The sequence below is a fragment of the Phalacrocorax aristotelis genome, chromosome 8 (assembly GCF_949628215.1).
Source record: "Phalacrocorax aristotelis chromosome 8, bGulAri2.1, whole genome shotgun sequence".
Taxonomy (NCBI): domain Eukaryota; kingdom Metazoa; phylum Chordata; class Aves; order Suliformes; family Phalacrocoracidae; genus Phalacrocorax; species Phalacrocorax aristotelis.
In genome coordinates, this window is record NC_134283.1 from 20,840,230 (window position 1) to 20,853,526 (window position 13,297).

The 13,297-nt window shown below is 38.1% G+C and overlaps 1 protein-coding gene across 4 annotated transcripts in view; it reads left to right on the forward strand.

Annotated features, from left to right (window-relative positions):
• SMPD3 (sphingomyelin phosphodiesterase 3) overlaps positions 1-13,297 on the forward strand; it is a 124,074-nt gene that overhangs the window by 74,027 nt on the left and 36,750 nt on the right. For all 4 annotated transcript variants that reach the window (XM_075101685.1, XM_075101684.1, XM_075101682.1 and 1 more), the window contains exon 2: positions 10,035-11,654. In XM_075101685.1, coding sequence (XP_074957786.1) covers positions 10,317-11,654 — 1,338 coding nt within the window. In that variant the 5' untranslated portion in view covers positions 10,035-10,316. The remainder of the gene's footprint in view (positions 1-10,034; positions 11,655-13,297) is intronic.

Here is a 13,297-nt window from a genome sequence, read left to right on the forward strand (position 1 = left end):
TTAGAAGGTGAAAGATGAGTAGCAAAAGATTTCATCTCCAATTCTATCTTGGGCACCCAAAGCTAATATTGTTCCATCTCACCAAAATTTGTTAAACAAATGATCTACAAATATCAGATTTATTTAGCCGTTATTGAATTACTACAGCTCCTGTAAAATAGGAGGCTAAAGCACACTAAAAGGTGATTTTGCATATAGATCCCATTCCATTTCCATTGTATAAACAGAGCTTAGTGTCACAGATTCATGCATTTGTATGCTGCAGTTGTATCACTACTGAAGTACACCAAATACTGTCTCAAAATAGAGAGTGTTTAGCTTTCCAGGTACTAAGTGAGATCACCAAGTGGTCAGATGAATTTTTTTTTTGTCTAAATCTTGCCTGATAGCAAAGCTTTTCTGAAAACTTAAAGCTGTGTGAAGTATTTACTGTTATTTTCAGCCATTAGAGGATATGCTGTCGATTATACTTCTTACTAGTTCCTAAGGCCATAACTATGAGGTGGTAATTTGGAAATACGTGATTGTGTTTCCTGTACAAGAAGAAACAGTTTTGCTGATTAGGATTTTTTGTGGTATGAATTCCCGAATAAGTTACTCAAATGATGCACTTTAAATTTACATTTTAAAGTAATGTCCTTGCTGATCATCACTGGCATTGGTTGTTGTGTTACTTAGTTTGCATAACCATGGTATTTTTAGAGACACTTGTGGCACTGGACCCTCTAAAATATGACAGAAACTGTTGATCTGCTTGTATTTCCACTGAAGTAAAAATAATTTATGAAAGTTTCTGGAATTCAGATTTTTAGATTAGTCTTTGTGCCCTGCAGTGAAACAGAAATAAATGCCCTACAAAGAAGTTCCCACATCTGACTGGTCAGCTTGTATTCTGTTTACAGCCTGGTATTGGTGCACTCACATTCAAATAACAGAATGCACAAAGTTTTGGAGGTATATTTTAGAATTTGGAGTTGGATTGGTGAAGTTCCCTGGGTTTGGGTCAGGCCTGCTGAGAGCCATTACTGCAGCTGGTCTGTAGACACACCAATTGTCTGTTCATTGTTGGGATTGCAGTTTTTATGTGAAAAGCAAAGAATAAATCTCTTCTAGGCTTGAAAGATATGATGTATCGCTTCTGCATTTATGACTCTGGATGTTATGTTTTAAGCAAGTAATACCTGTTGTGTCAGGGTGTACTCAAGGTTGCTTGCAGGGATATAAAAGCTGGTTGTTTTCTGCAATAATGAATTCAGCTTCAATTTTCCGTCCCTTTTGAAAGAAAAAAGGGACAAAACTGTAATGTTTTTCATTTTTTTCAATTGATTATAATTGTTTAGGTAGATTTTAAATGTGTTTCCATACATTAACATAATTGAATTCTAATATTAAGTTTAAAACTTAATTGAATTTCATTTAGGTTAGCAGAAGGTGTGTGGGTATGGTTTTTGGCCTAGCAATATGATCCGGGACTACCAAATAGAGATGATTTGCTTTTGGGAAATGAGAACCTGTTGCCATGCCACACTTCTTTAAAGCACAGACCAAGTTTTACAGTCTGATCATGAGCAAATTTTCAGGTCTGTGATAGATAAACTCCCATTTGGGGTGCGAAGGTATATAGGATACCATGCCAGCGTGAAGATTAGTGTCTCTGCTAAAATGACTAAGCAGGAGACTAGCTACAGCAAATCTTCTGTCAAATGAACAGGATTACTACCTCCTGTTCATTGTGGGCAGGCTGTCATATAGGTGACCAGAGTTGCCTTTGTCACTACCCATCCAACTCCAGTAGGGTGGGCTCCGTTACTGAAGGGCTGATCTGCTCTGAGTGGCCAATGGACTTCATACCCCTGATTTAGGCCCCTGAAGCTACCAACAGCACCATATCTGCTTAAATGTACAGCTTTTACAAAAAGTCAGTGAGAGGCATCACTGAGGTTCCAAAGACCCCTAGTGAAAATTTAGCCCAAGTCCTTGATACCTCTTTATTTTGAACAGAGATTGCATCATCATAACTCTACTCCTTACAAAATATGCCAGAGGCTTGAGCAGGCTCTGTGAATTTGTGGGGCTAGGTTGTTTTTTTTTTCCTTTGTTTGGTTGGTTTTGGTTGGGGTTTTTTTGGGGTGTGGGTTGGTTTCGAGGTTTTTTGTTTTGTTTTGTTTCAGGCTTGTACTTAACTGCTGACATTACTGGTATTCAATGAGACTTGTAAATTCACACTTCTTAATATTTAATTTTTTACAAGTTAGTAGTTCAGTTAAGCTAGACACATTGTTTATAATGACTTCTTGCCTGGTGGCAGCCTGTGGACATAAGAGACAAGCTGCAAATAAGCAATGTTTGATTACCTTCTTTAGAAAGAAGGACAAAAGTTTAGGGAGAAACTGGTAAATGAACATCACAACGGCAAGTCTGCAAAAACACTTTCCTCCTTCCCTTCTCCTGACAAATCCTTACTTTGAATGGGTACTGCTTCATTCATCAGTATCAGTAACATGCCGAACTCAACTTCTCATATCATAGTGGCTCCACATTTTTACTAAGTTTTTACTAAGATTTTCATAAGCTGTAAATTGTTATTGACTTAAGTGGAAGTTAACATGAGCCAGTAAGTGCTGCTTAAATCCCCTTACCCTACATAGAATCATAGAGTCGTTAAGGTTGGAAAAGACCCTTAAGATCATCAAGTCCAGCCACTAACCTATCACTGCCAAGTCCACCACTAAACCATATCCTCAAGCACCACATCCACCCTTCTTTTAAATACCTCCAGGGATGGAGACTCAACCACCCCCCTGGGCAGCCTGTTCCAATCCCTGACAACCCTTTCAGTGAAGAAGTTTTTCCTAATATCCAACCTAAACTTCCCCTGGTGCAGCTTGAGGCCATTTCCTCTCATCCTATCGCTTGTTACTAGGGAGAAGATACTGACCCCCGCCTCGCTACAACCTCCTTTCAGGTAGTTGTAGAGAGCGATAAGGTCTCCCCTCAGCCTCCTCTTCTCCAGACTAAACAACCCCAATTCCCTCAGCCACTCCTCATAAGACTTGTTCTCCAGACACTTCACCAACTTTGTTGCCCTTCTCTGGACACGCTCCAGCACCTCGATGTCCATCTTGAACTGCTTCATGTAATGAGTCCTTGTCGCATTAATAGTAAGGAGTCTGAGGAATGGCTAGGGGGAGACCCTACCGTTGAGTCATGAGGTTCAGACAGGACCCCCTTCCTTTCTAAACTTCTCCAAGAGGAGTCTAGGTGCGGCTAAGTCCACTCTTAGTCTCAGACTTGGTCAACGGTTTATTTTCTAAGGGTTGTAGAGGTTACCACTCATCAGAGTATTTGTTGTTAGTAACTAATTTGGCAGATGCCCAGGCTGGTCGCATTCAATGAGAATGATCATGGCTAGATTAACAAATAGTGCAATTTATTAAAGCAACAGATAAACAGGTTCTTTGGATTACCGGTAATAAGATTGCTGGTTACAAGACACACAAAGATAGGAGTACAATGCTAGGCTACAAGTATGCAAAACAAATACAAAGTGACTCTAATATGAAGCAAAGCAACTGTAATACGTTAGAAATTTAAAGTGACCCTATAGAGGTTTCCAATCTTACCCAAAGGCGTCCCAGTGGGGGGGGAAGAGAGGCTCAGCCTGTCGACTGGTCCCAGAAGTCAGAGTGGTACACGATAGTATCTTCCCTAACACCCTCTTTCTCTTCACACATTTTATACTACTTTTTATCTTTCAGGTGGAGCTTGAGTGACTCTAGTCATACGTACCTTTATTACGACTGGTGTAAAATTTCCTCACTTTGCTTCGAAAGGTGTAGACTAGAAAAATTCAAAGCGCATGCCCAGTGAGGGGTGGTTGCACCTTAGAGGTGGGTAACTTTTGGGATGGAGGTGTATTTTGGTATTATAATGATATTATAATGAGCAAAGTTCACCAGAAGGACAGCATTTTGTCAAAAGTATGACGGACTGTTGGCGCAGGGTGGCAAATATGCAGCGTACAAGCTCCATGGTACCTAGAGTTCTCATTTATCACAGAGCCTGGCCGCAATGCCTCCACACTGTTCCACCTTCCGGACAACTCCTCTTAAGAGCCAGTACACCAAGTTCTCCTGGCATTGCTGACATCTATGGATACTAGGGAACTTCTGTGGAATGGATTTCTCACATATCAGTTGCACTTCACCCCGAAAGCTTCTTCAATGCTGTACCTTTTCTAAAACAAAAGTTTAATTTTAAGTCACCTCCAATGATTATTCCACAGTCCTATACAGGATGACAGGATTTCCGTTAAAACATGAAGCTGCAAAGTGATCACAAAGGAACAGGAAACATCTCCATTAGAGCCACTGGCACCTTGAGATGGCTGTATGCCTGTAATTACAGTCATGTAATCAAGCATGGCAAACAGGTTATGTGTATTTTGCCTTTTGTCCAGAAGGGCAGCTAGTTCTTGAACTAGACTCTAATTAAAGGTATGTATAAGAATAATCAGGGGAAAGATAATTTGTGAAGGGCGTGCGGGAGCAAACCAGATGAGACCATGGAGGAAAGCAAAGGTTAAGTTGTGGTTTGTCTAAGCAAGGATGAGAGCCTGAGTGGGAATTCCTTTAGTTCTCCTGGATCTTCATTTCACCTAATCTCAGTTTCAAACACTAATTTTTGCTGTTTTGCATGGTATAGTGGTAGCATTGTTGTAAGCTGTATTTCTCTGCTTCAAATTACAATGACAAGAGGAAATAAAGCTATGAAAAAGTCAACACAGTCTACATAAACTGCTTTTCTGGAATCCAGTTTTAGATACATATTGCCATACCTTTCACTAAAGACCAAGCAATTGTCAGGATTCAAGAAAAACTAGTTTTAAAGAATTTATGTGACTTATTAGGTGAAGTTACCCATAAAACAACTTTCTAAAGCAGTTAGTGTCTTCAGCACTTTTATTCTGTGTTTTAAAAAAACCTGTTCTTGAAGTGATTTACATGTATTTTAAAAATACAGTTGAGATGTTAATAGCAAATTTGAAGAAGTGTGAGGAGCCTGAACTTGAAAGTGGATTTTAGTTTTCTAAGAAGGAAGTTAAAACTTTTCTGACCATTTGTAGACTGCCCACATAACCTTATTATTGCAACATGTGTTGTTTTTCTTCTGCTTTTCTATAATTTGTTGACTTGTATTGTCCTTTGTTTAGTTTGCAAGTTATGTCGGAGCTAGGATGTCTCTTTTGATCTATGATGTCTCTAGCATACTTCTGGGCATGTTTATAATCATAAGTAGAAAGGTTTCAAAGATTTTTGATGTTATCACTAAAGGTGAGATGTCCTATACTAGCATCATTTAAAAAAAATAAAGTCTTTTTTTAGCCTTCAAACACTTAGGAAATAATAAAAACAACTAAACAAGACTGCAGCTTATGTCTCTGTGGCATATAAAAATATCTGTTTCATTGCAATATCTTAAATTCTCCCTTAATCTCTCAAACCCCTATGAATAAAGCATTGGATTACCAAGTAATACCCTTCATCACAAGGCATTAGGCACTTTAGCTTTCGGCTCCGTCTAAACCGTTGCATTAGGAGAGATGTTACTGACGTCATGTTTTCCAAGTTGCAGTTGCCTCATGTGGTGCCATCCCTTACCCTTTAAGATCTTGCTGAGATAAAGTGTGTGTCTCATGACTTTAATTCTTTCTTTTTGGGTGGCTTTGAGACACTAGCATGCATATGGTTTTGTAGCTAAGAGACAAGAGTAGGAAACGTAATTCCTGTTCATGTGTGTGCCAGTCAGTCTGTAACAGCTTTGACAAATTGTATGATTTCCTTCATCTATAAGATTAACAAATTAGAAAAATATTTTACTTGCAAGAATAGTGTTTTTAATGAAGGCCTTGATGCACCTGCCTGCAGTATGCAAAAATTTAAAGGATATCTAGCTCATGATTCCCTCCTGCCTTTTCTCCAGCTATCATATTTTAAAATTTGCTGTGGTACCTGAGTTTTTGTACTTCTGTATCATTTTTGTGAGAATTCCATTAGAATTCATAAAATGGATTGAATGCATCTCTGTACTTATATGCCTATTGCCTCCCCACTTCAGCTGGCTAGCAATGAGGAATGCAGCTAGTACTTCGTCAAAAATTGCCCAGCAAATTCCTGATTTTCAAAGATACTATCCCTGTTTAAGCCAGAGGAAGTGTCAGAGTCACCCATGTGGCCCTGAACCATCATTCAGTCCTTAGTGTTTACAAAGAATTACATTCTTGCTAAATGTTGTTAAAACAGACCTCAGTCTGAACCAATTTGCTTTATGACACTTGCTGTGTAATCTTATCCCGTGAAAGGATTTCTGATAGTGTTCATTTTTCTTCCTTTTTTACTAATAGACATGATAGTATGTTGTATCTACAGTAAGAATGAATTCCTTAGATTTAGTATGCCCCCATAATCTGGATAATTGCTTTTGTGAAGCCATTTTAGTTGAGCATTTTATAGTTTGCTGGACAGCTGTTTATCTTGTAGATTATTGATACTGCAATCCATAACAGAACCAGCACGAGTTGTGTTGGATTGATTTTTTTTTTTTTTTTTTTTACTTCATCACATTATTGAGCAGGTGTTGGACTACTGTGTTTACAAAATTGTCACTTGATGTCATGTTTCCCAAGGAGTTGTAACACCCTGTCATCATATTTTTAAGAAAATACTTATCTATAGTAGACCTAATTAGCCAAATTATTATTGATCCGCTGTGGTTCTACATTTTTTCTGGTGTGCTATCTTAAAATAGTAAAAGTCAAATTGATCTCAGAGGCTGCATCACAACTGCAGCTTTCACCAGGAAGGTCATTAGCCTGAGAGGTGGAATATAAAGTTTGCGGTCCATCCTCACTTCACATACCCCAGACTGTTTGTTTACCCATGGCACTGTTGTAAACAAGAACCTTTCTGGTCCACTGAGTGCTTATGTAAATAGACAGGGCTTTTATAGAGCATTTTAAGCATCTGGTAGAACAGAAAGAACATATTTGCAGGTTTTTCTTCTTGTCTAATGATAATTACATAATTGGGCAGGTTTGAAGTTACTTTTTTTCTATCTGATATGTAGATGCCAAAGTCTCTTTTGAGCTTTCTTACTAGAGTCCTAAAAATCATTCAGTAAAACAAATCTGCTAGGCTTCCCCCAGTTATCAACATCCAAAATGCCTTTGGCAATGAATAAATGCCAAGCATTTGTTATTTGGCACTTGACTAGTCACTCATTTATTTAAACTCAAACATGTTGCATAAGATTGTGAAAGTTAGGCTAAGTTAATAATTAAAAAAAAATAACCTGCCTTGATCCAACCTTTCCAATTTCCATGTAAATAGTACCATCAGGGCAAAAATACACAGGACCATATATCCCATTAAACATAATTGACTGCCTGGCGTTGGCAAAACATGCAGTTGGCTGTGAGCAATTGCAGGGTGTTATTCTTACACTCAGAAGGCTAGGTGTGTGTTCCTGCAGAAAAACAGTTCCTTTTTCTTCTGTCCTTACCGCCCCCCCCCCCTTAGATTTTTATTTTTGGTCAGGATTTGGCTATCTCTTACTAATATCAGTACATTCATATTTATTACCATTTGCTACCTCGAAGACTCTACATAAGATCTCCAAGATACAGCTTTTCTTGCCTGCCTGAGACACAGTAGTTAAAAGCAGTTTTCTATTGTGGCACTGCCATCCTTTTTCATGCATGCGCTTTCTGACTCTTCCTTCCCTATAGTATTTGGGTAACACTTGGTTTTGCTTTTGAAGGCTTTTATAATCTTGTCCCCACCCAACCTGATTTTTCTCATTCTATTTTAGAATTTGATTCCTATCTCCAGTCACTTTCTGTTATGGGCCCCTGTCACCATCTTACTAGATTTTTCACACTAACACTTACTTGCTTGCCCCAGGGTCCTCTTTCTCTTCTGTGAAGAAATACCTGCAAAACTATCTCATCTTCATCGCTCCTTTATGAAAATTCTTCTTTGCCGTGGTGTCTACCAAAAACGTATGGCTGCAAATCTGACATAGTATGACTACTCTTAGTCCTGCTGATCAGGAATCTAGACTGAGAGAATAATTTTCTTACTGTTAATAAACAAAAAATATGTGTGATAAAAAGAGGACCAGTTAAGCTGTGTATTTTAATGCCTTACTTATCGCTTCTGACCTGTACAGTATAGTCTGTGTCAGCAGTCTGGTACTGCATGTGTACCACAATTAAAAATATGCTGACAGTAGGAACATAAATCAGTTCAAGGGCTTGGTTTGAAGAAACAGAAACCTAAAAGGTGAGAGAAAATGGAAGAATTGCATTTTTATTCTGATTCTAAGGTGACATTGCTTTGTAAAACTGTATTTCTCTCTTCTATGTCCTATATAATTGTTTTATTTGCTATTAAATAGAACTAGAAATGCCCTTCTGTCTCTGGGTGCCCTGTAGAATGTTTAAAATACACACCAAACTACTATTTCCTTAATTTTGGCTCCCTGAGAGCCCCAAATTTTAATTCAACTTATGCCAATACATATTGATATGTAGTTTTCATCTCTCCAAGATGTCTGAAATAAAGCTGGGTCTTGAAGCATGGTCCAGTGCACACCCCCTCTTCTGCTTATCTGGTGGATGGTTTTTATCCAGTGCTGCTTAATATTATTTACATTCTAGGTTTGAAACTTGAAACTTTATAAATTGAAATTCTGCCTTCATCAGTCATCTAGCTTTGCTCCTCTTGCTGGGTAATGTCACAGTTTCAGTTTATGGAGAGCGACATTACATTCCTTGGTGATACCATTCTCAAGGTTGACAAAGTTCGATTAACATGAGTACTTGCTTTTTTAAAATAACTTACATGACATATTATTGAAACCTGTGTTAAAACCTCAACGTACTACAGGTTGTTCAAATGACTTAAATGACTTTTAAAAAGTATGTAAGCTGTATGTGTAGTGCCAAGCTTTTTTCATAAGATCAGGCCTCTAACAATTTGATGTCTTTGGTTAATTGTGACATTTGCTAAATACTGCGGGTCAGAATGTCCCAACTGGTAAGACAATTTTTGAAAGACATCGTTTGTCTTCAGAGGATAGATGTGAAACTGTTTTTATTTGATATATATGCAGTTCCATCAAAGCTGAAAATTGGAATTTAAAACTAATGATGTTAATTAAGATTAATTTATATTTTGCTTAAGTATTCACTATATGTAAGAAACCTTTAATAGGAAATCGTATCAGTTTTTGTGGGCTGTAGCTGAATGAAACTGAACTGCAGCTTGAAATAAATAATGAGTAATAAATACCTAAATATTAAAGCAAAGTAGTTAAAGTAGTTTGACTTACTGTTTTTAATAAACTGAAAATTAAAAATTTGAAACCATATTTGGCCATATGAAGAGTATTTTTAATTGATTTAAATCAACCCATTTTGTTTTACAGTGCAGAAAAGCAAATAATATTTTAGCATACAAATGTTTTCTGCTCTTAAATACAGGGTGCCTTTGCCATTGTACCTCGATCACATCACCTTTTTTCTTTTTAAGGACTTTGGCAATTCAAGCAAACTTAACTTCAGTGATAAAATACTACATGTAATAGTCTTTTAGAGGAGCCTAGAGGTAACTGCTAAACACCATTTGCAAGGTTCTGAAAACAGCTAATGTAGATAAATATAAATATTAGTGTGATTGGATAAAAAATAAAATAAATTCCAAACTATATTTCTCAGTGGAAGGCCTAAAATTCATAATAGAAATGTGTTCCATGACAACATTAAATGGTCAATGTACTGATCTCATCTGCAGAAATACCAGTTCCTTGTTGGAGTTGCACTAGATCCATAGTTGTTAACAGACTATTAAAAATGCTAAAATAAGCAAAATAAAAAGGAAATAATTTAGACTGTAAGGCAAAATTGGCATGAGAAGATCTGCTTTAAACTTTTAATAACGGTCACATATGTTTTGTGTCTTTTGTTTTTACAGATTTTCTTTTTGCCTCCGGAGTTTTTCATTATGGCAGCCTCCAGTGAACAATGACATCCTTTGACAAACATAAATGCCAAAAAGCCAGACAAAAGCAGTGGCCTTGTTTCATTTTTACTCCAACACAGTGAAATGGTGCTCTTCAACTTTTGTTATTGACTGGAAAAAAAACCAAACTCCTGACTGCACATTTTTCCCCAGCCCTCTCCCATTGTTCTTATGGATGCTAGACACAGTGACATCATGTAGTAGGCCCTGAAGTGTTGTCATAATTAAGTTGCAATGGTTTTATACACTTCCCCATTTCCCAACAGCTTTCTGTCAGTTCTGCATTCTTTTTCCTGGGGCCTGATTTTCCCATGTTACTGGTTAGCAGATAGGCTTGTGGCCTCTTTTGTTCCTACCACCTATGAAAAACGTCAAAGAGCAGATGATCCATGCTATTTTCATGCACTCTGCATCATTATTACCACTCCCATCTACTTGGCACTGTTGGTAGCCTCTCTTCCTTTCGCTCTGATTGGCTTCTTGTTATGGTCCCCACTGCAGTCAGCCAGAAGGCCATACATCTACTCCCGACTCGAAGACAAGAACCATGCCAATGGAGCCACACTGCTCACTGAGTGGAAGGCTGCAGGCAATGGGAAAAGCTTCTGCTTTGGCAGTGCCAATGTTTGCCTGCTGCCAGATTCTCTGGCAAGATTTAATAATGTTTTCAATACACAGGCTAGGGCGAAAGAGATTGGCCAGAGGATCCGAAATGGGGCAAGCAGACCACAGATCAAAATATATATAGATTCTCCTACCAACACATCCATCAGTGCAGCAAGTTTTAGCAGCTTGGTCTCCCCCCAGGGTGGAGATAACAGTAATCGTACTGTTAATGCTGGCATCAAAAGGACAACATCAATGGAGTATAAAGGAGACAATTCTGGCTCAAACAACAGTGAGGAGAGTAGAGAAGATAAAGGTGGGGCTGGTGAGCTGAACGAGGGAGAAGAAAACACTTGCATTGTCCGCATAAACGGAGAGGATAATGGCCACATGTCAGACACAGAAACAGACACTGTCAATGGCCAGGCTCATGCCAGTGGCCCAGCAGAGCCTTCTCTAGAAGGTGATGCCGAGATCTCAAAAACACCAAACCACAAACAGAAGGAAGGAGATTCTGGGAGTTTAGACAGCTACTCTGCCTCACGAGAGTCCTTAGTTAAAGTCCGCGTTGGGGATGGTACAGTGGACCAAAGCACTGTCAACAACAAGCTCCTCTACAAAGCTTCAATCATGAAGAAGACTTCAGTGCGGAAAAAGAAACATACAGATGAGACCTTTGATCATGAGATTTCTGCTTTCTTCCCTGCCAACTTGGACTTTCTGTGTCTGCAGGAAGTGTTTGACAAAAGAGCTGCAGAGAAATTGAAAGAGCAGCTTCATCACTATTTTGAATACATTGTCTATGATGTTGGGGTCTACAGTTGCCATGGCTGCTGTAGCTTTAAGTTTGTGAACAGTGGTCTACTTTTTGCCAGCCGCTATCCTGTTATGGATGCTGCCTATCACTGTTACCCCAATGGAAGAGGAATGGACTCCTTGGCTTCCAAGGGAGCCTTGTTTCTCAAGGTAAGAGACTTTCTGAAGCCATGACTATTGACTCTATATACGTGACAAGTTACAATGTTATGTGATTTTCTTTCAGTCTTTTCTGCTGGAGCCCAAAGAGGCAATATTCAGGTCTAGATTACCTGATATAACCTATATAGAGATTTTGTGGCCTAGATAACATGTTAGTGATGGATGTGCATGAAATAACAAAGGACTTTTGGAGGTAGAACTTGAGTATAATTTCACCAAAATTTGAAGTAGTTTTAATGTAATTTTAGTTTTGTTTTTTTTTTTACAGAAAACTCTTTAATAAAATGCACAAATTCTAAGCTTCATAAAACGAGTGTAGTACAATGGGCATTAACTGTTGGAAACCAGCTTATGCACCTTGTGTGTTTATGTGGGAATCAAAAGTCTAAATGCCAGTAAAATAAAACTGAAAGAATTCCAATGAAATGTATGGCTATCCCTCTCTTGGTTGCAAAAGAATTGATAAGGAGAGATACTAAGAAGAGTAAACTAAAAAAATGCCTGGGACACTGGGGAACACAGAGGTTTTTCACTTTATTAACACGGTTTACTTAAATTAACTAATGGTAGTGAGGACAGGAAGCCTGGGGTTATACTTCTGTAAATCATTAAAAGGCAGGAATAAAAGTCTGTAGTGATTTGCTTTTCCAAGACTAGTGGCTGTTCATGCTTAATTCTTGGGAGAATCTGGCTGTGGTCTTCATAAACTGGAAAGTGAGCTCTTCTCAGTTGTGATTTATCAAGAACAAGAACTATGTGCAGAGCTCCAAATCTGCAGACCCAAACTTAGGCAGATCTGAAAATCTCCTAGGATACAGGATTTCAGATTTTGTGGTTTTGTCACACTTTGGAATGGATTTCACTAACTAAAATCTGAACCTTTTTCCTGATGCTAGCAGAATACATTAGGTGCTCAAATTATGCGTACTTTCTAGTGCGTATGCTCACAAGTCCTCAACAAAAGCCATTAATAGCTATTAAGAATACAGATTGTTAATAAGATCAGACGATTTTTTTGTACCCTCTGTTTTTAATTTGTAAACTCAGCAAAAACTTGTGGTATTGTGGCTTGCACAAAAAAGTAAATATTAGAATTTGCAGTCTGACAGCAGTCCAGTATTTCATATACATTTGACATAAACAGACGCCCATCCATATCTGAATAGAGGTTTCCAAAAACTGGGTCTAAGCTTTCCATACTGTACTCTTATGTGTATATAAACAGCTAAACTTTTTTTTCATCATAAAGTGCTGCATGCAAAACATGAACATACATGTTGTGCACTATAAATATTACCAGGGTCACAAAGGCTACCCTTCAACATATGCATATATTAGAGATTAAGCGATTAAAGCCAATCTGCTTTCAGTTGCCCATTGCTGAGTCATTGATTTGCTACCCTGCTAGGCAGGCCGCAGTGGCTCCATTTCTCTTGCAGAAAATTAAGCCTCTTTTGAAAATTCCACTGGGATGATGAACTTAATTATGAATTCGAGTTGTTAAATAATGTTACATTTGAGCAGGGAATAGGGACCAATTATTATGAAGATTTGAAGGCGACTACATTCTTTTAAATATGACAGCATTCTGGCCCAGCTAAAAGAGCATTTTTCTTCGTGTCTGTGTCATT